General features: G+C 35.7%; 1 protein-coding gene across 1 annotated transcript in view; it reads left to right on the plus strand.

Annotated features, from left to right (window-relative positions):
- The window catches only part of HCN1 (hyperpolarization activated cyclic nucleotide gated potassium channel 1), a 368,763-nt gene that overhangs the window by 339,230 nt on the left and 3,160 nt on the right, over positions 1-26,373 (plus strand). Inside the window, exon 7 of the mRNA XM_070586899.1 lies at positions 25,053-25,217. Within this exon, the coding sequence (XP_070443000.1) occupies positions 25,053-25,217 (165 nt within the window). The remainder of the gene's footprint in view (positions 1-25,052; positions 25,218-26,373) is intronic.

A 26,373-nucleotide genomic window follows, 5' to 3' on the forward strand; every position in this document is an offset into this window, starting at 1 on the left:
CTCATTTGTCATAATTACCATGTTTTTGTGTGAATGTAGACTTACACCTTGCAATTTTGCTGGAGGATATGTATTATTTTAGGAAAAAAAAACCCAAAATCAACATCCCTACCATCATTAGTTGGAGCATCTTTGAGCCAATCCCTTTGTCACTAAAACTGTGAAGAGAAGGAAACTGGTGATAATTGGTCTTGGCTAAATTTTCAGATAACAACCTTGAGATTTTTCTCAGGGACCATGGAAACAAATAAGAAGCCAAAATATAGATACTTTTAACAAGAGAAAGCTGAAAAGAGTCAGGAAAATATCTAAGTGGAATGCCCTTCCAAATGAAATTTGTTGTTTTTAAAGTGTCTACGTCTATAGGAGTTCAGTAATACCTAAGAATAAACCTAATTCCCATGGGCTTCTGAGCAGGAAGTCTATAATAATATAAGAAAAGTGAAAATGAGAAAAACAAATGGCACCCACGGATGTGAAATTTCATTTCTGGCCTGGAGGATAACATTTTAGAAAGATTTCTTGGATTTTATGTTCAGTTGTGTGCATTTGCTGTCATTGGCTCACTTGTGCCTGAACCAAATGCCCAAGGCCCTAGGACTAGCCAGGGAGAGGGAAAAGGCCGACTCCACAGAAAAGAGAGAAGTGATTATTCTGCGAAAGAGATGACCCTCACGGGGCTCACTCTGCCAGTGGCTCTGAAGGAGTGGATATGCCCTCTGAGGAAAGATCCCCATCAGTAACTCTAAATGGCATTGCCGTAATTGCGTGGAATTGGACTAGAATTTGCTATAACAGCAGAAGGGAGAGAAGATGAGGTTGTGAAGATGTCAGTGAGGAACTTGCAATCAAGATCAGAGCGTCAGAAACTGCTGCGTGTTTTTTGTTTCTTTTTAAAGATTTTTTTTTTACTTTTCCTTTTTCTCCCCAAAGCCCCCCGGTACATAGTTGTGTATTTTTAGTTGTGGATCCTTCTAGTTGTGGCGTGTGGGATGCTGCCTCAGCATGGCCTGATGAGTGGTGCCATGCCCGTGCCCAGGATTCGAACTGGCCAAACCCTGGGCCGCCAAAGCAGAGCGTGTGAACTTAACCACTTGGCCGTGCAGCCGGCCTCTGCTACATGTTTTGAACTAAGGAGAAGAACATCTTTGAAGAAAAATCTAATCATTTAAACGAAAAGGATTAAAATAGACATCAAAAGTCACTGAGACATCAACAATTCTATGATTTCATGTTCTAGACAGGTGCTATCATTCTATCACATTATGTTATTTCATTTTTCTATAGCAGTTGTCATTATTCCAGTCATTTTACTGATTCAAGGTTTTCTAGATCCTTCTCTAGATTATGAGTTCCATGAGAGTAAGGATCTTGTCTTACACCTGCAACACCTAGAATGATACCTGACACAGATTAGACTATAATAAAATTTCTTGGATGGATGAATGAAGTAATTTCTTGGCTGAGTTGTAAAAACTGAACAGTAGAGGCCGGCCTGATGGCGTAGTGGTTAACTTCATGCGCTCTGCTTTGGTGGCCCAGAGTTTACCAGCAGTTCGAATCCTGGGCGTAGACCTAGCACTGCTTGTCAAACCATGCTGAGGTGGCATCCCACATACAAGAACTAGAAAGGATGTACAACTAGTATATACAACTATGTACTGGGGCTTTGGGGAGAAAAAAAAGAAAAAAGAGGAAGATTGGCAACAGCTGTTAGCTCAGGGCCAATCTTCCTCACAAAAAACATAAATAAATAAAGCAAAGCAAAAAACCCAAAACTGAACATTGGTGTGCCAAGTAAAAATTGGGATGGAGATGCAAATTGAAGTAAAGGGTGGCCTGGTTTAGAAAAGACATTACAGGGAACCACTTCTGCTCCTTCACCTCAGGAAACCCATTTCTGATGGTCTGAAATTTATCCAGTTCATTCCAAAATAAAGCATGACCCTAAATGTGGACTCGGAAAATTGATTTTAGAGTAGCATTTCCTCTTTGTTATGGAATAGAAACTTCTGGAAGTCTCACTCAGAATGTAACAGATTTAAGATTGGTTGTCTTTTCAACTTTAAATGGACCGATCACTCTTATGGGACATAGGAAGGAGGGAAGAACACTCAGAAGAGAAAAAGAAATCTCTTGTCCGTATCTTCAGATCAATGACTGTGACATCAAACGGTTCGCAGACTTAACAGTTTGATTTGAAGGTCTCTCCTCTTCTGCAGAGAAACTGCCATATGGCCTACATTGTGGTCTTTCCATTTACACAACAATTTAATATGCCTGGTTCATGATGAAATACCCGCTCCCGGCTGGGAAATTAAAGCAGCATTCAGCAACTCTCAGCAAGAAGTCTGCAGTTTGATATATTCTGTAAACTGGATTCTTCATTAGCCAAGGGAAAGGATTGGCATAGTTAGGAAACACAGTTGGACTTGTTAAAACAAGCGTTTCAGTGCACAGATGCTTAGTCTCTTTAGAGCCTTGCTTTGGATCACTTCACTCTTTCTTAGCTATCAACTAAATATATTTTTGTTTCATTTCCTTTTAATTTTTATCTTTACAGCAATTTATATGAACGCAGTTTCCTGCCTCTAAGGTATTTCAAAAATTGTTGGGAAAGAAAGGGTTTACAGTATATTAAAATATTCTCTTTTCTTCATGAGCGTCGTTTTAGTCAGCCCAGTACAATATCCATCAAGGTGGCATGGTGGAACAAGGACGTCCTCACACAGACTGAAAATCAAATGCTGGCCCTATTACCAGCTAGTATTTAGCTTTAAGTAGGTTAATCAAGTTCTTTTAGCTGAACACAGTAGTCTGTAAAATAAGGATAATACTTTTTAGGACAGTTGCAAGGAATTAATGATTATATATGTATATACGTATGTGTGTAAAAATAGCAGACTTGGTTTGGTAAAGTGGATACAGACACAAAATCAAACATTCACTTGTTATAATAGTCCATGTCTCTGTCAGCATATTCACAAGTCTACATATCTACTTAGTAAATATTTGCCATGGATGTTGTGGTTGTAGTGATTAACCTTATCTTTCAATGTCGTTCCGTTCTCCCAAGGTCTGGAACAACTCTGAAAAACTTCGTTTTCCATTAAAATTCTTTAGATAGATTTCATGGTCAAAGGAGATAGCTAGTAACATTTTTACCAATGGCAAAAACTTTTCACTCTCCTCTTTCACTTGTCTGCTTTGAATTTATTCTTCAAATTTACTACTCCAGCAAGCCTGCTCTGAACCTCCAGGCTGGTCCATGTGTCCTTCCTCGCTCTTATAGTATTCTCAGCCTATTTCTATCTTTTTATCGAATCTATTACAATTAAATTGTCTGTACTTGCCTCCTGAACTAAACCTTTTTGAATTTTGTAACTCTAGCCCATAGCCAGGGTTTTGTAGATCTTTCATAATGTGCGTCAAAATAACCATCCACACCCAGACACGTACGTGCATATACATAAACATATTTTATTTCTCATTCATCATTTGCTTCCACATTCCATATCAATGGCTCCCTAACTGATCTATTGACATAAAAGAATTTTCAAATTATTATATACTAGTCATTAAAATTAAATATTGATTATGTCATAAGTCATACTGTTATCAGCTAAATAGTAATATTTTATACTTTACCTAATTTCATTTATTCAACAAGGTTTATCGAGACCCTACTTTATATGCCAATCACTATGTCCTGTAATCAGTATGTCTTCAAGAAAGTTAAACATGTAGGAAGTCAGATATGCAGATCAGCACAATTTGATGCATTAAGGGCATAAGATGAAATTACAACTTAAGATGGAGGAATCTGTCAAAAAAAATCCTCTCTGAAGGAGGTGACACCTAACTTGAGTCCTAAAGGCTGAGTAGGAGGTAGCAGATTAAGGGAGTGTTTGTGGAATGAGCATTCCAGATGGACAGACAGCAAGTGTAAAAGCAGAGGATGGAGAAAGCATGGTGGTTTGAGAAAATGCACGTGCAGTATTCAGAATGCTTGCAATGTACAGTGGGAGGGAGTCAGTAGCAGGAGATGAGTGAATCCGCATCTATGTCTTTCCAAGAAATTAAGGTTCCATCCTCTAGGAAATGGGCAAGAACTGAAAGTGTTTAAAATGAGGAACGGAATGACCACATTTGCATTCAGGAGTAAGTATTCTCATAGAGGGAGTCACCTGTGAAAGCAAATAGACAATTAGGATTGTCTTAAAATAACCCAGACAGGAAGTTATGAGGATTTAACTGATTCTCAGCAAAGCACTAGAAAAGATACTAAAAAAAAAAGAATCAACGGAACCTACAGTCCAGCTGTTTTATGGAGAGTAAGAGAAAGGGAAGATTCACAAATGATGCCATTTTTTTGGTTTGGGTAACTGAGTGAAAAATGAGTGATGCCATTTAGCATAATAGTGAATATAGATAAAGCAAGTTTGCAAGAGTAGAGATGAGAGGAAATAAGAGATGAATTAGGTGTTGGGCTTGCTAGGCTACACATTCTAAGAATGCAAGGGTTATATGCATTATATTTACAAGTGTATCACCAACATCTGCCACATTTGCAGTTATTCAATTCATTTATTTGCCCAATATCTATTTGTTGAATTGATGAATGAGTCCCTGTGGAACAGGCAGCTTGTAAATGTCCAGGAGGATCAATAGTCTGTTTGCAGTACCAGGGACCTGCAATCATGTAATGAAGATTAAGATGACTCTGGTTCACAATAAATTAGGAAAATTGATTTCCTTTCTGAAAACTGCCACTAATGTGAGAACAGAAAAGATGATCCAGTAGCCTTGTAAGCAGGAATTCTCACAAAATGGTAAGACTGCATCTCTGTTCCTATTATAACCTGTTATAACTTATTTAATCCTCTCCGAATTTAGCCTCCTACTCCCCAGCCCTTCTGAACCAGATCCTAAAGAGAATTAAGCCCTATTGCCTTAAAGCATATATTATAAATAATGAATTAACTTAGCATGTATACATCTAGAATGGCACAAATTATATACCATCCTTGTGAAAACAGAAAGTAATCACTGAAATGATTTTCTGTTCTGTGGTTCAGTTGAGGAACTGTAGCTGAGAAAGTCCCCTCTCCTCCCCTGAACTTTAGAACGATCTACTTCCCTTAAAAAGTATTCTGAGCTATTAACAGGTAAAGCAAAGAAACTTTTGATCTCTCATTAGGGGTCCTTTTCAATTTCCTTATCTACTTCTCATAAGTTTCTGGTATTTTCATGTTTACAACACTACCATTTTGTCAATAACTATTCTATATACTCCTAGATATTTCTGTTCTCAAAATAGCCAAGTCTGTATCTGAACTTTACACCACCAGTATTCTCACATAAAATTCTGAAATTGCATAAATCTTACATAGGAGAGAGGGAACAGAGGTCCCTATCCTCTTATGTTAATACCCTAATTGTCAATTAGGCTATGTAAACAAACACTCTTGATGGAATGCCTCCAGCTGTCTGTGCTGAGGTAAGGACAATTCATCCCAGACGGTAGAAAGATACACTCCATCATTAAAACTTTATGTAGGAGTGCAAAGGGAGCTGAGATCTACTACACCTTAGAGAAAGTTATTCAGCAAGAAAGACTGGCAATGACAATAAGGAAAATAAACATAAACCTCTGACCCGGAAACTGATTACCCAGCCCTGTTTACCTCATATGTATTTTGACATTTTAATGTTAGACTAACTCAGTAGTCTGAGACTCAGGAGAAACATATGAGCTCATGATAAAAAAACAATTAGTAATAGTTATTCATGCTGTCTCCACGTATCATTATGGAAAGCCACTTCTGGGAGCTGCCTCCTTAAAGCCCAGGAGGCAAGCTGGTGTAGGTCTGTGTTGTAGTTTTCACCGGCCTATGATGAAATAAGTAATATAAGAACTATGGAGTGAGTTATCTTTAAAGATGAGTTTATTTAACTGTCCTGGCCTTTATTCCGTGATTATTTTTTATTTTAGAAATTACTCTCATTATTTCTATATTGAAATATTTTTTTCTTTTATGCACTTGTGGTGATGGTGGTGAGTTGAGAGAGACAGACAATAAACAAGAAACTAAATCAATAAAGAAGATAATTTCAGATGGTTGTAAATGCATTGAAAACAGTAAAATAGTTTCTGGATATGGGTTTTCCATGGCTAGGTATTGTACAAGCAGCACACCTTTTTTAACTGGGCAAGCATGGATTACCCACCCATCTACTTCATGGAATTAGTTAGTCATCACCGTGACAGTAAGCATCTTGTTGGGGATGTTGCTCATTATATTATTAAGTGGCCTCTCATGAGAACACTTGAGAGAAATTTCATTTTTAATGTAGGTATAAGGAATGATAAGATTATCCTGAAAAAGGTTTTTGGCTTTATTTTTTGGTAGCAGAAAACTTGGCAGGTTGTATCCTCGTGATGTCTGAGAGTAAGATTAGAGACACATTTATTGCCCATTTCTTTCCCCATATTTTTCCCCTTAATTATTTCCAAAATGCTTTCCAGGAATATGTCACCTATACTTACCACCATTTGCAAAATCAAATCTCATTTTGGCTTGTTCCTTGTTCCTATGAAAGTTGTAACATTTAATGTGTAAATATACTACTGCACATACATACCTGGTGTATAATTTGCATTGAAAATAGTGTTATCATGATCAGGGAGATACCACTCTGTGTTTAGGTTTCAATACTTTTTGTGAAACTGAGTTCCTTGTTTTATCATCTGTGACCCCCCAGTGCTGTTGAGTTCTTTTAGACAGACAGACAGATAGATAGATAGATAGATAGATAGATAGATAGATAGATAGATAGATAGATAGATAGATAGACAGATAGACAGAAAACTTGAACAGAAGTTTCCATGCTTTAAGCATTTCTAAGCAGGGCTTGATAACATTGTATATTTGAAACTATTTGTAGAGCATTTGTAGTCACAAAGTTGAAAGAACAACTTTAAGAATCACCAGAGGCAAAATCTAGCAGTGTCATTTCTAACCTGGAAAATATTTTCAATGTACAGCCTTTTACTTTTTCCTCCTGAAAATGTTGCTGCCAGCTTATGTTCATCCTGAGTGTATTTCCTTTTGTGACAGACTAATCACAGGGAGGGGCGGGTGCCACAGAGCCTTTTGCAAATACAGAATTTCCATCAACCACCTGATTAGTTCATATAGCCAGCGCGTAAAATATATGCATGTCTAGGCAAATAATTTGGTTGTGAAAAATCTGCTGTGATTATTGAACTGATTATGCAATGTAAATAACTTGCAGTGGGTTAGGTTGTGGTAATTTTGGAAAAACAAAGCCCTGAAGTAATAAAAGATACTAATTAAGTAACTCACAGAAATATTATATTTAATTGGGGCTTTGCAAAAGATGTTTATTTTCAGTCTTCCTTAGGAGATTTTCAGTAAAAATTCAAGGTCATCAAGAGGGAAAAGAAGTATTCTACATAATCTATGTGAATCTCAACATTTTTTAAATGTGCTATGTTTAAAACCTGATTAAAATGAATGAAATTTGATTCTGCAAACATATGTTGAACTCATACTATGTGCCAAGAATTGTGTGTTTTATACTATCCTCTTTAGTCCTTCCTGCATTAGCTTTCTAAGTATATTTTCAACTCCATTTTGTGGCAATGTTCATCATAAAGTCACATCTGCTTAGGGAATGTGGGGCCTTTCCTAGATCCAGTTCATATATTGAGGGTCCAGTACAAGCTTAGGCTCATCTTTACATAGCTTATGTTTATCTTTGTTACTGAGAGTTTAAAAGATTATAGGTTAAGTGGGACAATAGAAAAAGGAGACATATATGTCAACTTTACTAATGTTTAATTTAAATTAGTAAATGCATATTATTTATGGGACTAAATTCAGAACACACTTTCCAATTCTCTGTTAATTACTCTTCAGGGAACTAGATATCTTTGAAAAATTTTGTTGCTTAAGTTGGACTCCAAAATCTTAGAGCGGAATGTTAATTGGTTAGTTCTTAACTCATATATTCTTTATGATCTGATTTAAACTTTTGCTGATCCCTTCATCTAAATGCTTAAGTTTGAACTGGGTGCTGAAGAGGATACATTAACAAATATAAAACACGGCCCATACCTTCATGATAAGTGTATGTATTAGTGAAGAGGCACCGTGAATAAGGCCTGAAGCATTTGGGGAAGGTTTCATAAATGAGATCAGTTCACTTAATCTGCATCTTGAGTGGAAGGTGGTATTTGGATGTGTAGAGGACTTTAGGAATGGGGTTTCAGGAGGAATGAGCAATAAAACCACATGCTTAAAGAGAGGAATGACCAAGAACTGTGTTGGTGCTGATTGGAAGAATGACCATTAAGAGGTATGAGAACAGCTGCCATGTCTAATATATCTCCATGTTCCCTGTAGACAACACAGCGTGAAGCTCATAGTTGGAGGAATAAATGTTTGCTCGACTGAAGTGGAGCATTTGACATTGGGCTTAGAGGGAATACTAGTTGGAAAGATGAAATGGGACCATATTATGGAAGGTTTTGAAAGCCACATTAAGGAATTTGTAATTTATTTCTGGACAGTAGCATCCAAATGTGAATTTTCATAAGATGTTAATTCAAGATTTGGGAATAACTGTCTTTACTCTGGCTGTGAATTCTTGCCCACTATATGTAGCTATGGATGAACCAAAGGAAGATTATTTGTGCAGCTCAAACTTTCTTCCTGTTAAATTCACTAAACCTAATTTGGATTAATATTTTTCAAGGTATTTTGTAGAATCATTCTACTTAAGATAGCTTATAAGAAAACCAATAACAACACAGCTTGTTTTCTTTTTACATCAATATTGGGAAGATAATTTTTAAAGTCTATTTAATTTATAAGTGAAATGCAAATAAAACAATAGTGTCAATATACTACATAATAACTTCAAAAGTTTACTACATGTTGTCCTTAAAGAGATCTTTAATTAGTGCCCACTAAATTTATATACATATCAATCTATAGTGGAAAAATACATTGCCATTTTTTTCACGGAAATATGATAGTGCCACATGACACATATTGGACATATTTCATTCATTTTTCTCTACCAAAATAAAAATCATATTACTTTGGGATCAGTGAAAATGCTATGAAATTTAACCAGACATCACAACACTGAAGAAACACCTGTGGCTCTTTTAACATTCCCCCAAACAAAGAGAAGAGCTTCTCTATATTCTTTGCTTGTATACCCTCAAATGCTTTTTTGTCCACACACACTATCAAAAAAGCCCAACTTAATCAAATTTTACCTGTCATAAACAATTTGCACATTGGTTGCTATACATTAACACTAATATAAATTTTATACTCTATATCCTTTTTCTCATTTTTTTTCCTGTATCTAAATGCGATGGACTGTTCAGCAGATCTTTTTTATCTTGTTCAATTAAACTAGTAAACCAACTAGAGTTAACTGGCACTTGAATGGGAAAGAAAAATAGATGGAGCTTTCAAAACCATTTCTAATGAGTTTAAATAGATGTCGCTCATTAGCAAAGTAATTAGCATTCGTTTTAACAGTGTTCCAAGATTATCCAAAAAAGATTGCATAATTAAAGTAAATGTCCCACAGAACTTAATTATAGATGCTTTGATATCTAAAACATAATTTTTAAGTTTCTGTTGTAAAGATGATGCAAAAGTTGTACAAAGACACAAAGCAATAGTGTGTTTACCACCTTGGATTTTTAGAGCAGGGTTTATGGAGAGATGGAACCAAAAATACGCCTTCATCAGCACTACTATCAGTCCATCAGTATGGTGCTTCTAGTGTGAGGGGTTTGCTACTGGGATCTAGTAGAGGCAAGAGATGCAGCAAAACATTTCACAGCGCACAGGACAACTCCCAAGATGAAAGAATTATCTGGCACAAAGTGACAATAGGGCTGAGGCTGAGAACCCTTGGTCTAGAGAGTCTCATTCAGTTTTATATATTGGAACACAGGTCCAGTAATTAATACAAATCAGATGACCTGAAAAATTATCTTTCTTGCATTTGTTTTGTTTTTCTCCTGAGATCATTTCAGCTCTTCCTTTCTTCTCACTTGACCTCTGAAGTTTCAACTCTCATCATCTTTCTGTTTAGGAATTTCTGGTCTTGATGATAATGATGATGCAAAAGTAGTAAAGAAAGATATTATCTTGATAAATCAATATTCTAGGACTAAGGTATTTAGTTATCTTTTACTGGTGTTCAACAAAAAGAAAATCCTTTCTTGCTTTCAATTGATATTCTGTTAAAATAGGTTAATATCCTTTTTTGAAATACATGAGTATCCTTTTCTTGTCCTGGTACAGTTTTATAATGGATTACATATGTTTAATTTTTCAAAACTTATTTATAATTATTTTCAGTACCATAGTTCCTAAGGGACATTTCTGTTTAGGATCCTCTCAGAAGGGGAGGGAGTTGGGCCATGGCCTAGAAATTGCCTCTTTACAAAAGCTGTTTCTAAAAAAATAAATTTGAACCCTAAATAGATGTTTGACAATATTAAGAAATTATCGTTAATCTTTTAGGTGTGATAATGATCATATGGTGATTGTTATTTTAAGATTATTTATCTGTGATGACTACAGAAAGTTTATAGTTGATGAATATATCTGCAATTCACTTCAGAATAATAAAGGAGAGGGGAAATATGTGAGGTACGTGTGAAACAAGTTTAGCTAAGCATTGATAATTGTTAAAGCTGAGCAAAGAACATATATGTGTTTACTATTATATTACACTATTCTGGAAGTTTATTAGACTATGATATTATACTATCTTACTAGTATTCAAAGAGTATACTATCATACTATTCTGCTTTTTAAAATATATTTGAAATATTCCAAAATAAAAACAGTATCCAAAAAATAGAAAAAAGAGTCTTTTGTAAATTTTATCTTTTTTAGATGTGCCACCCCCCCCCCCACCTTCTTCACTAACCTAAGGAGAACGTACTAGTTGACTGAATATCTGCTTAAGGAAAGCTTCTATTGGATATGGCTTGAAAAGGATGAAATCACATCTCAGTTGTGCTTATAAAGAATGAGAAATTATCTTTTCTCCAGGGTGAAAGTGAAACCATCTCTGGTGGGAGAGTTTTCTGGCGTCCATTTATCATATTGACCAAGTAGGTCAGGGAGGAATTAAAAAAATATATAGTTGGGATAAACCATTGGTGTGTTTGACCCATTTCTTCAGTTCACTTTGCTTAAAATCAAAATCAGAAGCTAAAACATAGTTTAAACCTCTTTAGTGCACTGATTTCTATTCTTTCCAGATTTTGTTATTTGGCTAGGTTAAGATATAATAAAGGACATCTATTTGGAAGGGAAAAAAATCTATTTAACCAAAGGGTTGGCAAACTTTTTCTGTAAAGGGCCAGATAGTAAATATTTTAGGCTTTGTGAACCACGTATTTTTATTCTTTTTACAAACCTTTAAAAATGTTAAAACCATTACAGTACAAAAAGTACAAAAAGCAGTAAAAAATATGATGGTTGGATTTGGCTATAGGACTCTTGATATAACCTCTCATTTCAAAACTAGACTTTCCTCCAAATTTAACCCATTCTGATTAAGATAATACAAGCAAAAGCATTCTGTAAAAATTTTTTACTTATCATTATTCCTTTAATGCATATGTATTTTACCTCTCTCAACTAATATGTGCTACTAACTAAACCAACTAATTACTGATGTGGATTATTTATTATTATCAATACATACTTAAACCTATACACAAACATTTTTAACTCAGAACTTTAGTGTCATGTTTATGATCCTAATTATTACCTTGGATTTGCTCATTGGTTGTGATATAGAGTAATGTCCTGGAGTGAGAAAAGATCCACACATATTTAGCTTTGTTAGGATTAATTTGTGAATGTACATGTTTTCTTGGTAGGGGACGGGTAGTAGGACTGCTTTATTTGCCTAATAAATTTTTGCTGTTATCTTACACAAAGAGAGATTTCCAGCTGACCTCTTGACTGATATCTTGGCTTACTCAGAAGCAGAAAATGAAAACTCTGTAGTTAGGATATTAGTTTTCTACTCACTTCAAGGCCTCTCTGTGGCTACTCATGTACTGGACTTGAAGAACTCATTGTGAGCTCTCAAGACAGAGAAAGAAAAGAAGAGAAATTGTAGAGGCTTTCAACAAAATGGTCTGGTATGAAGCTCTAGAAGGAAGTCGCAGATGGAGATGTGTAAGAGATACTTTTGGGCTGAATAGCATAGAGTCAAGCTCAGGTTAGCTGAAGTGACAGAGTCTATTAGAGCACAAGAAGGAAGGAAGTGCAGCAGACTACCTCAGGGGGGTCATAGGCTGAGTTTGTGGCAAGCGAGAATGCCCCTCTGGAAACCACAGTAATTCCAGTGGCCCAAGAACCACTTTAGGGAGACATCCTTCCAATCACTGTCTGACTTTTCTAGCTGTTCATTCCTTACTTTCAATCTCCCCATGAGAAGGTATAATTAGGCCTATTAGTCACAATCCAATACAAAGCAACCCCATTGAGAAGAATTCTCAGCCAGGCATGCTATGAGCTGCTGGCCAGGTTGTAGAGGACTGTCTTTGAGATAGGCATCAATGTGGGCTGAACCAGTTATCATAAATATTCAGAGTCATGTGGTAAAAGCTTACCAACTTGTACACACAGAAAATATACTGCTTCTAACCAATTTTTTAGAAGAGAACTACTGGCTAATGTCAGGAATAGTTTTGTGAGTTGAGATTTTCTCGGAATGATGAAGTTTTACTTGATTTTTTTTTTCAAAACAACCTTTTATCTTATCTTCACTCACAGGACAGACACCCTCTTAGAGGTTTTCTTTTGTGTCTATGTTCAAAATCATAGATGCCTCATCACCTTTCGAGTTCTTTTGATGCTTCATTTTATAGTGATTCTTGGAAGAGATCTCTTCTGGGCACTAAGCTTCATTTCAGGCAAACCCCAATACCTATACCCCAAATTATAAAAACTTCTTTACAAATCTTTACTTTAACTGCTAAGAACGTCCTCTCCCCAATTCATTTTACAAGCCAACTGTACATTAATATTCTTGTGTCATAAAACAAAAGATTTGAAATAGAACAAATTTACCTTTCAGAGAAAGAGAGTTTAAGTACCTTTCCCATATATGGCAAGACATCCAGAGAGCTAGAACTCCCCACTTTATTCCATGTAATCTTCTTTCCTAAGACAATACTTTACACACAAATTCCTTCCTGGAGAGCCTCGTAATAACATTGTGGATCAAGACCAATCTTCTTATCCTTGGAGGAATATTCTCTATGACTAATCAAACTCCTGTGATCATGAGAGGCTGCTATTCTTACAATTCCATGAAAACCTCCTTCTCAAACTCTCCTCTGAATCTGTGCTCTTGATACTAATTCAGTCCAACGTCCTCCTTTCCCTCCCCTTCCTTTCTTCCTGCTGTCTCCATCCTCATGGCCTAAGCAATGCATTTCCAACACTTCTTTCAGAGCCTGACTAAGGCACTTCATGCTGTCAAGGTGTCCAGAACAATACCATGATGAGTGATGTATTATCTGGATGTTTAGATTTTTATAAACATTAAAATCACTAGCAGACAATTTAGCTTTGGAATTATTCTCAAGCTTTTAAAAAATATATTATGCTTGAATTTCTAATTAATTATAAACTCTTTGAGGCAGAATCAGTTTCTTCCTTTATTTTGTACTCCCTATTTACCTCCAAGGTGCTGGTTAAAGGGAAATCATCTGTTTGCTTAAATTCATGCTATTCCTTAATTTACATTCCTTTTTGCCTCCTTTTTCCAATTTCTCTTAAACAAGGAACTCTGTTTTAGATGTAAATCTGACAGCTATGAGAATTCATTTTCCAAAAAAGCGCATCATTGGCATCACCTAAGAAATTGTGAGAAATGCAGCGTCACGCCCACTCTAGATTTACTAAATCTTAATCTTCTATCAAGATACCCAGGTGATTCTTATGTGTATCAATGTGTGGGAAACACTGCACTAAAGAATCCAATCTGAACCTGTTGACCATTAATTTTTACTTTTAATAGACCAAAAGAATATGTATTTAAATCTCTATTTTATCATTTGCACGTGTATGTGTGTATGCATGTGAGAAAGAGAAAGAGAGAGAAAAAAATCAGGGGGAATTTTGGAGACAAATAACTCTTTTTGCTATAGTAGACTTGCCTCATAAATATCACTGAATATATTTTCTATTTAGACTATTATATCTGCTGTACTTTGTTTTAAATTTTGTGTAAGCGTATTAAACCACATAGGAAAGCAAAGCTGTCAAGATATCACTTCAAAAAACACACTTGAGGTATCTAAGAGCCAAAATCATTTGATGAATTTTTTTAAAAGCTGTCTGCTTTTAAAAGGCATTTATAATTCAAGGTGTTTGATTAACTTTTAAAGAGTTGAGTGTTGGTAGATTTAAAATCAAAAGGAAAGATTTGGAATGGTCTGGTGCATTTTTAAATGTGGATAGAAAATTGTAGTCTTACCTCTGTTAGCTTTGATATTTTTCTGTGGCTTTTGTTCCAAACACATAACAGACCCCCTTTAATCTTCTGTGTATCACATGGGCTACTATGGGGCTAGCAGTGATTGTTTCCTATCAACCAATCGATACTCTGAGAATTACTGAGATAGTCTATCAAGTATTTTAACTTGCCAAAGACAAGTAGTATAAATATATCGTAGATATCAGTTTATAAATAGTATTGGGTAAAGCTGATTTTATGCAGACATTAGGCAGTTGAAGGAGTCACAATGGAATTTAAAGACAAAGACATCCTAAGGAAGGACAAGGAGTGAGAGGTTAAGGTGTGGAAAGTATAAAGCTTAATTGAAACATGTACATATCCAACACAATGGAACAGTCATCTCATAAACATGTTTATAATCAATAGCAACCACATAAAAGATAAGAGCGATGTAACTTCTCTTGGATAGGGCCAAATAAAGCTCCTCAAAAATTAGGACCACTTGGAATGTTGTGTTCAAATGTGAGCACCTCATTTTGTGAAGAATATTTCCAATTTGGTGTAAGCCATCCTGCTTTTCATTTATTGATTGATTCATTAATTCCTTTTTTCTTGAACCAAGTGATATTATGTGATTAAATCTATGGTAAGCGCTAGAGTTGTAAATGTGACTGTTGTGTTTTTCATTAAGGACCTTATAGTTTAGTATAGAGAAGTATCTTATAAACGAATAAATCCATTGATGTGCCATAGGTGCTAATATGCAAGATGATAAAAGCAGAGTGGAGGCACAAAGATAAATTCTCCCTGGGGTAACTAAGAAAGGATATCCACTGGTCTTACCTAAGACAAGTCTAAAGAATTTGGATGGTTAGTTAGAAGGTGGAGGGTGTGGGAGATGATAGTTATATTTCACAAATTTGGAAGTTGCTTGATATATGAAGCATTACTTTTTCCTTGGTTCTAGCAGGTAGAGTCAAAATCACAAGGAAAAAATACAAAGAGAAGAGAAGGAACATAAGAGAAACAGGAAGGGAACTCATGTTTTAAGAGTGCCCATTCTGTGCTAGGCTTGTAGCAGGCATTTTATAAGCACTATTTTAGTTAATCCTCATGACAGCTTTGCCAATGCATAACTTGTCTCAGGTGCTGCTACTAGGTCAATACTCAGGGCCCCACGTGCTCTAACCCTAATCATATTTTAAGAGAGAAGAATTGACCAAACATACAGGGATAGCTAAGATTTGTTTGACAAGGCAGTAACTTTAGATGATCTAAATAATCATAAATAACAGCATGAGCACTAGTAGAGGACGCTAATAATTAATAATTGTGCAATAAATAATAATTGTGCAAGTATGACCGTGTCTATGGGAATTGAAATGATCAGTCATATCTTTAGAAAAAAAGAAAAATTGGGAATTCTGTTTATTAGAATATTTATCATGATATATAATCTATCTCTCTATGCATAATTATTCTTTTATATCTGTTTTGGAAATAGGTTACATCCAATCACTCAGAAAATTATAAAAAATGTGAAACATTTCAAAATACATCCAATAATGCAAAATTTGCATCTATTTAATGTTTTATCCTACTCTAAATGTCTTTAGATCCTTATTCAAATTCATTTGACACCTAAAGTGCTTCTACCAGCCAAATTAGATATGCAAATAGATTTAAGCCAGATGTTACCATCTCTTATGCCACACGAGATGGCATTTTACTAGTTCATGTATAGAAAGATTAAAAATACAGATATAAAAAGAAAACCAAAAAGAGCTGTTTCCTCTTGCACTTTATTATGAGGCACTCGATTAGAAACCTAAGTAATTTCTAGGAAATTAATATTTTGATGCACAACAGAGAATTACTCTTATGTCATGATATCAGGTACTAGAAAGGGAAGTAGCTTTTGCTTAGTTTACTATGAGCAGCTGAGTACAAATTTTCCTATAAATTCTAGAAACCAGGTTAAACACATTACCTTACAAATTTCTATCGTAAGTTCATGATTAAACTCTGTGTGATGGCAATGTCAAGCTCTGTTTTAGAGGTCTGAGAAATATTTCTGAGTTGCAAAATTCTTGAAGCTGTTTGCTCTACATTATGTATAAAATGACTGTTTATGTAGGTAACAGTAATGTCAGGTGAACTGAAATGTTTAAAATCAAGCTTAACTATTGTCAGCAAAAATAGCATGGAGTAGTTGATATATCTCATACCCAAAGGATTATTGAAAGTATATATATATATATATAATATATATATATGTATATATAGTGTGGTAGGCTGAATTTAATCTTCTAGGACATACTTCTTATCATGTCGAAATTAGAAACAGAGATTTCCAATGTGCTGGTGATGGGGAGCATTACTGCCATTTTCTCTCTCAGGTAAATGAAATAACTTGCCCTGTAAAGAAAATAACTCATCTTGTAAAGAAAAACAGGAGAATCATACAGAATTAAAATTACTATGCCGAGTCCTCATTACTTATATGCTTGGTTATAATTTGGAAATTTGTGTCCAGATAAAGGGACCTATTTCCAAGTAAATTTGTACTGTTTCTGAAAGCAGGGATTGTACCACTAGGAAATTCCTGGTTGAGTTCTCAGAGAGTAAACTAACAAGAAAAATAGAAGAAAGATTGAAAGAACCAACAGGGTCTAGAAAATGTGCCAGAAGAGTCTCAAAAAAGTTTATATCTGTAAGCTGCACTCAGCTTGTTCTTTGGGAGTTTAATTTTTTTCATTTTGTATTCTATTTTATTTTCCTTGTGAAGTCAATATGTGCACCCAAAGACAAATTAATTTTCTATCTGGTGAGCAATGATATATCTACATTGAGGAAAACACGAACAGACCTTCTAGATACTTTCTTCATTATAGACATTGCACAAAAACCTCAAAGTTATGTTGTGTTGCATAAAGAAGATACCTAAAGCACGTGGCAAGTTCTATTACAAAGGAAAGATACTTAGCAGGGGAACCAATATTATGTCATCTAAAACTTAAGAAAAGAACTTAGTGTGGGCATTGGGCTTGTCTACTATCATTGATGTATTCATAAGCATTTTAAAATAATTTTCTCTGGGCTCAAAACTCAAGGTAGTAGGCAGTGTGATGGATACAATAATGTTACTGTATGGTTGCTGTCTTAAAATGTCTTAAACCAGCTAGAGAGATAAAGTCAACATTTAGGAAACAATTAGAAAATCCAGTACAAGAAACTAAAAATAGTGATAAACCGGTATATATATATATATATATATATATATATATATATATATATATAGACACCACTGAAGATCTAGTGGTTTGAGATCGGGAGCTCTCACCACCTCTGCCTGGGGTTCGTTTCCCTTTCAAGGAACCACACTAGCTGTCTGTCAGTTGTCATACTGTGGCGGCTGTGTGCTGCTGTGATGCTGAAAGCTCTGCCACTGGTATTTCAAATACCAGCAGAGTCACCCATGATGGACAGGTTTCAGTGGAGCTTCCAGACTAGGAAGAAGGACCTGGCCACCCACTTCCAAAAGAATTGGCCATGAAAACCCTATGAATATCAGCAGACCATTGTCTGATACAGTGCTGGAAGGTGAGAGGACGGCACAAAAAGACCAGGCAGGGTTCCACTTTGCTATACACAGGGTTGCTAGGAGTTGGAATCAACTAGATGGCCCTAACAGCAAAATATGTACATAATTTCTAAGGAAGCTAAAGGATAGTATGAGATACAGACGACTAAATTGATTTTTTTCTCTTTGTCCTTTACCCAAACACACACACACACACGCACACAGAATAAATACACAAAAACTCACTCAGTAACACCTAACAGGACTCTCTTCACTCAATAAGTAGATCTCCAAACTAACTTAATATCAAGAGAAAATTAGCTCTCAGAGAAACACCTGCTCCATTCATATTGAATCTGGGAATTCAGTTCATGAAATCTAAGATTCCTTTTACCTTTTTCAGTTGCTAAGTATGTGGCATTTCTTAATCCTGTTTTTCAGGGTGGAAACAAAGAGTATGGAGGCTTTAAAAGAAGAAGGGACTATTTCAATTGTTTTTTTCACTGACCAGTGCCTATTTCTACTCTCATGAATATACCTTCATTTGTTCTGTTTCTCACTAAGAAATTATTGAGGAGACACCAAGAGATAATGGCTGAAGAGTTGTGCTGATAATGAACACCGCCCTAAAATTTTTATAACTTCTGAAAGGACTTTGTTAGTCTAAGTCTATATTTAGTCCTTGGTTTTTCCATAGGTGATTAAAACTTATTTTGTAGAACATGTTGCTATTTGGTTCGAGGATTCAATTCAGCAAACACTAAGCACCTACTAGATGCTGTGGAGGCACTAGAAATATGAAGATCAATGAGACTGCAGAGATGAAAAATAACTGAAGTCTGAAGTTAAATGTTAGGATTAAATGTTAGGAAAGCTCTAGAGATACAACTGAATTTTACAGATGAATGAATGAACATCCAGAGAATTTAAGTATTTGTTCAAATAACCACAGCCAAGAGTAGTCAGTCTGATACTATAACACAGGACTGCAAACCCCCAGGCCCATACTCTTTATACTACACCAAAAAGGATCCCTAAAATAACCCATGAAACTGGGTGTACAGTGCTGAATCAGCAGGCAACCGTCACTGCTGCAGAAAATCACCAAGATAGCACTCTACTTCGTTAGTTGGCAAGAAACTGACCAGACTGAAATATCAGTTTTGATTCCAACAATCACAAAAGGTAAATAATTACATAACTACATTATATTTTTTAACAAAATTTAATGAAGGAGTAAGATTTGTTGGACAATAAGATTTCTGAAGTTTTACTGAAGTGGCAATGTGGGAAAATTTGGGGGTAAGATTTCATAACACAAGTCCTTACTTTTTTATATAGGCCTGAAATATTATTTTAAAAGCATCCTGTAGAAAAATTTCTTTTCTTACCAATGGCAATATTTAATTGATTCATCAGTTAGCAGTGGAGACCTGTACCATGTTGCATATGCACATCTCCTCTGTTTGGCCAGATATGTTGCATATCCATTAGATGAAGACACCCAGATGATAGAGGACAGAAAATCATTTACAGAGAATTATGTAGAGAAAATATGGATAAACATATCTATACTGTAATAAATCTGTTTTTGCCATGTCTCTAAAATGACTATAAGTATTGAGAGTAGTTATATTTTTCTAATTTTTAAATTTATTTTTTAAAATACGAAAGTAATATCTATTGCATACTCATTGTAAAAAGTGTCCAAATAATTTTTAAGCATATGGAAAAGAAAAATCCATTACTTATTTATGATGATCCTCAACACCTGTCTATCCCCTCCCTTTTCAGAGACGAAATTAAAAGTAGTAAAGGAATAAAATATAAACCCAGACCACAAAGAGATCTGATGCCTGAGTATATCTTTGGGAACAATCAGGAGATGAGAGATTGGAACACATTTCTGGAAGACAAAAAGTAGATATAAAAGTGGAATGTCAGCAATTTTGCTTCCCTAGCCACCAGCCATTGCCCTTCCTTCCTTATTAACAGAATTTGGATCTTGTGTGGCCAGCAACATACACAATTCCAGTGACTAAACTATTATTTACCCAATTCAGTCACTGATAGTAGTTACTTTACTCCAGTTTACTAAATATCTTGTTTTGAATCCTCTCTTGTAGCTAAACGTGGCCCTGTGACCCAGTTCTTATAAAGAAGCTGGTAGAGAAAGGAAGTTAGGGACCTTCGCTGCAAGATTTGCCTTCACAGTAAAAACAAAGAAATGTAGGAAGTCTTTCCCTCTCTTTGGATGCTGTTGTGAGAGGGTATAAATGCTTGTAGTTACCGTCAACTTGTGACCGTAAGAGGGAGGTCCAGAAAAATAAAGTCATGCTTGCACAGTGCCCTGGCATCATTGAGGTGCTAAATCAACACAGCTCCTGCCTACCCCCAGATTTTTGCTTTGTAATATGATTAAATTATTTTATTGGATACACCAATGTTATTCAGGTATTCTGTAACACAGTTAAGAAAACTTTTGGAAGTGAAGGGTATAGTGATGGTTTCACGGGTGCATGTATATGTCCAAACATCAAATTGTATACATTAAATATATGCATTTTTTTCTATGTCAGTCATACTTCAATAGAGCTGTTATTTTTTTAAGAGCTGGAGGGACGTAAATTGTATTTCAGGGTTCATGAAGGACAAGAGGAATGATGTTATGGACTGAATGTGTGTCCCCCCAAAATTTAGTGTGTTGAATCCCTAACCCCCAAATGCGATGGTCTTTGGAAATGGAGCCTTTGGGAAGTAATTAGCGTTAGATGATGTCATGAGAGAGGGGGCTTCATCATGGGATTAGTGACTAAATAAGAAAAGGAAGAGATGGGAGCCCTCCCTGTCTCTCTTTGTCCTGTGAGGACGCAGTGAGAAGGCAGCCATCTCAAGCCAGGAAGAGAGCTCTCACCAGAACCACACCACACTCACCCTGATTTTGGACCTCCAGCCTTTAGAACCGTGAGAAAATAAGTTTCTGTTGTCTACGCCAAAGTTTTTTCTAATTTAAGCTGGTGGTTACTGATGAAACTTAAAGGGAAGGTAGAGAGAACTTGGAATATAGATACAAAGGAGAGAGCAGATCTCCTGGCAGAACCCTAGAGAAGCTGCTAGCTAAGAGACAATGTGACTGTAGAGGGCAAATGAAAAATGAGAGGAAACAGTGACTCACTGAAATGGACTCTCTGTCCCTCCCTCCACATTGCAGAACAGCCTCTAGCCAGGCATTTATTCTCCTGAGGGTGGGGGCAAAGCCACAGGTCTTCCTTAAAGCAGTTGAACAAAGCAGAGAACTAGAACAGTTAAAAGAGCTGTTGGTAACCCTGGAGTAAGGCCCTCCTTATCCTGGCATTTAGGGAAATATGAGGACAAACTTCCCACCTATTCACCCTAAATCGATACTCCAAATCAACAAATTCTGCCACATAACTGGAGTTTTCATCCTTAAATGTGAATAGACATCAATGGATTACCTGAAGAAAGTGTTCAGCTATAAGGGAAAGATCTAGACACAGAGACAGAAACCATTATTCCGGAGTAAAGAGAAAGAATTCAGAAAGTAGAAGAGAAATTAAAATGTGAAATATAATACAAATAAAATATCAAAACCTAAGCCTTTTTTCTTTTCACTTTTACAGTTTTATTGCAATATATTTTACACATATAATTCACATGTAAAGTGTACAATTCAATTTTTTTTAGTAAATTTACCAAATTATGAAGCCATTACCATACATCAGGTTTAGAACATTTTCCTCACTCCAGTAAGATTCCTTGTGCCCATTTATTGTTAATCTCCCTTCCCACCTGCTGCCCCAAGCAACAACTCATCTGTTAATTGTCTCCATAGATTTGCCTTTTCTGGATATTTCTTATAAATGGAATCAGATAATATGTGGACTCTCATGTCTTGCTTCTGTTACTCATATTTATGAAGCATGCTGAGGATCATCCGTATGGTGGCATATATCCATCATTCAATACGGGAACTCTTAACACCTATGGGGAGACAGAGGATATTATATCCACAACAAAAGAGAAAGATATAATGAGAAACCAACAAACATATGAAAATGGAAAGCATTTGGAAATTAAAAATATAAGGCCAAAATAAAAATATAATAAAAATAATGGAAGGTAAATTTGAGGAAATCTCCTGCAATAGTAATCACTAATTATTTTGATGATTTTTGGTGAGGAAGTTTGGCCCTGAGCTAACATCTGTTGCCAATCTTCATTTTATTTTCTTTCTCCCCAAAGCCCCAGTACATAGTTGGGTATCCTAGTTGTAAGTCATTCTAGTTCTTCTATGTGGGATGCTGCCACAGCATGGCTTGATGGGCGACATGTAGGTCCACACCCATGATCCAAACCGGCGAACCCCAGGCCACCGAAGCAGAGTGCACCAACTTAACCACTCAGCCACAGGCCAGCCTGAGTAATCACTGTTAATTGGTTTGTTTATATTCTTTCATATCTTCATTTTTTTTCTATTCTTTGCACTTAAGTATTAATTGTTAAATAATTCTTTTAAAATAAAAATTACACATGTCCAGAAATAAAAATGATTTATATAAAGGAAAGTTGAAAAAAGAAAAGTATGTATGCAGTATATCTACATAAAGGAATATTTTCCATCCAGAGCAGGGCATGTTGGTAGATTTTATTCTCATCTTACTTATGTTATATGAGATCATTTTTATCATACTAGCTACATGGATCTCTCAGGCATCCTGTTCTGCTGTGTAGAGAATCTTCTATTTGTCAATGGATGTCCGATTGGTTATAACTCAGAGGAGAAAGACAAAGGGAACAACTTACTCTGCCATGATGCTGATGTCACTCCTCTGTCATACTATAATCACAACCTTGTACCCTGCTTTTCTCCCTTAAGCTTTTGTGACTGTTTTACTGTTATCACATAGACTTTAAAAGCTTCACTTTTAAAAACTGCCACATAATTGATTATGAATTTTGACACTAAACGTTTAAAGTATTCCCATATTTTTCAATGCGTAATTAAATACATAACATATATTACTGTGTAAACACCATTGTCCCAATTATAGACTATTTCCTTAGGTTAGATTGCCAAGTGAAATTCCTGGGTTGAAGATATGGATACTTTTTAAGACCTTTGTTACATATTATTGGGTTACTATCCATGAGGTTCATAACCATTCTGTATGACAACTTGGAATGCACAGAATTGAAACCAACACTTAGCAGTAAACATTTCTCATCAGCTTGTTTGTCATAATGTGGCCGTTGTTAATTCTATCATATGGCATTAGTACTTTAGTGACACAGGAATTTAATTTGGGGGTAGTGTTGAAAATACTTGCTTTAATTACATTGTTTAGATTAGAGTAGCCAGCAGATTCCATAATATGATAATAGGCTTTATGCTTAAATATTGATCTATATAAATTCATCTTCCTACGCACACCAAATGCACACAAACGCACCAACACGCTCACAAACGTGCACACTCCACAGTAGTATTGATTAAATTTGCAACATGTTTACCAGCATGAACAATATCAACATAATTTGTGGCTCAGGTGGCGTTTTCTAAAACCCTCTGTGTCTTCCCAGATTGGTTCAGATGCGCTTCTGTAGAGCTCCCTGAGTGCCCGCATCTGTCTTATTGTTCTTACCAGATTGTATTTAAATTAATTCCTAATTAAAATAAATTATTTTTCTTTTCACCTTCAGCATATAAGTTACATAAAAGCAGATATTACGTGTGATTTGTATTTCCAGCCCTAACATCAAGTGTGTGGTAGTGCCTACCACGTAACTTACTCATGATGTTTATCAACATGAACTGAACTGTACATAAGGTCCGAGGAGAGTGAATTTAGACCCCTTTCAATAATTATTTTTTTATATTTCCTTCTGTTAAGAGGCTGAATGTTTGAGAAATACTTCTGCCATTCGTTTTTTTTTTTTAAAGATTTTTTTTTTTCCTTTTTCTCCCCAAAGCCCCCCAGTACATAGTTGTATATTCTTCGTTGTAGATCCTTCTAGTTGTGGCATGTGGGACGCTGCCTCAGCGTGGTCTGATGAACAGTGCCATGTCCGCGCCCAGGATTCCAGCTAACGAAACACTGGGCCGCCTGCAGCAGAGCACGCGAACTTAACCACTCGGCCACGGGGCCAGCCCCCTTGCCATTCGTTTTTACAAACTGATTATTTTGAAGCTAATTTTTTTAATTATTTCTATTTTTTTAAAAAACAATCAAAGTCTAGAGGAGTTTAATAAATAAATTTTGGAAAATTATCACTTTTATTATTTATTTCGCTAGGAAATAAGGAAATCGAAATTTGCAAATTTTTGCTTACCATATATTGGGAATCTAAATTTCCACAAAGGATTCTCCTTAGAAGTTATTTAAATAGAAAGCCCCTCTGTGCATTTTGAAGATAATTTTTTTGTATTGATCTTATTGGGAATATATGAACTACATAAGGCATGCATTCATTTGAACCTCTTATCCAGTTTTGCTTGACCATAGGAGTTTCTAAGCCAACGTTTGGGCTCACTTTGGTTCCTGTCTCTATACCATTTGCTTTCTGCCTTCCAGAATTCATAAAAACTTCCATCTGAGCATAGCCCCTTCCTGTTTTCTACTCCACTGTGGATTTATTATTTCCCATTTCTGCATCTTTTTTGTTATTTCAGGGGGCTTAGAGGGGGGCCAGAGGAGAAATAAATCTGTTTCAGCCTTCCCTTTGAACCAAAAGACTCACTGTTTAAAAAAAATGAAATTTAAGATTGAGTATTGGCAATGGAAACTCTTAATTGTCAGAAGGAACCATGAAACTTTATTCCAACTGTAGGAGGCATTAATGGCCTTTAAAGGAAAATTACCAAACAAATCTTTCTTTCTTGTTTTTATAGAGATTTGCCTGCTGACGAAGGGACGTCGCACTGCCAGTGTTCGAGCTGATACATATTGTCGTCTTTATTCATTGTCTGTGGACAATTTCAATGAGGTCCTGGAGGAATATCCAATGATGAGAAGAGCCTTTGAGACAGTTGCCATTGACCGACTGGATCGCATAGGTACTCTCTTTAATTTTCTATCTCTTTCGTGCACAATTTAGTTTTAATTAAGTGGACTGATAAATGTTTGCAATCATGAGTCCGAAATCTTAGTTCATGGATTGCTTGTTAACTAGCACAGTAAAAACAATTAGCTGTAGCCATAATTCTAGAACGATCTGAGGTTCTGTCCAGCTTTCTCTTCTAAGTATTCTAGGTTTATTTATTCATCTCTATTTTTACTAGCTATGCAATCTGATTTCCCCAGTGATGCCAAAACAATTTGAATCTTCAGGTAAAAAATCATAATAAAATTCTAGATAGCATTAAAATAGAGCTAAAGATACAATAGTATGAGTCTACATTACAAACCAAATTTTATCACAAGTTTTTTTTTTAATTTTTAAATTTCAACTTTACATTTTATTCTTATAAGTATTGAAAACTTGTGCATTTTAATTGCCTCAGTAGAAACTTCTTGAAATGTTTGTAATACAGACTCAAGCAGAAAAAGCCTGATAGAAGTGCCCTCCATAGATGCTTTACTTTGAAAACATCAATTATTTTAAAGTCTTCTCTGCTCTAAAAAATATATAAAGTAGACCTTGTCAGCCATTAGTTTAAAGATTTGAATAATTGCCATAGTAAAGTTAGATCAGATTGGCTTGCTGTTAACCTCTCAAGATATGCTGGAACGTTCTGATGTCAGAAGGTGCTATGCATTCCTTTTCCACACCCAGATCCTCCTCTCCCACCCTCCTGTTCTCTGCCCCTTTCCTGGCTTAACTCTGCTAACCTTCAGATCTCAGTTTAGACATCACTTCCTTGTAGAAATCTTCTATGCTTTCTCACTCCCCTAATAGGCTGAGTACCTGGACACGTTCCCCCACCCCTGGGAAGTTCCTCCATCATAGCACTGCTTTCCTTATTGTAATTGCTCCAGAGATGCTAAGCTTTGTGAATGGAGGGATCATGTCTACTTCGCTATTACATCCACAGTACCTAGTACACAATGAGTGCTGTTGAAGACAGGTAGGGAGGGTGAAAGAATTGATGAACTCAAAAGAGGAGGGATTGGGATCACTTGATTGTAAACAAAGAAGTACTTCATCGGCTTCATTCTTACGGTTCTGTCAGCTTTTCTTCTGCACTTCACGTCTTTCTTTCCCTCTTATAT

This window comes from Equus przewalskii, chromosome 20, assembly GCF_037783145.1.
Source record: "Equus przewalskii isolate Varuska chromosome 20, EquPr2, whole genome shotgun sequence".
Lineage (NCBI taxonomy): Eukaryota > Metazoa > Chordata > Mammalia > Perissodactyla > Equidae > Equus > Equus przewalskii.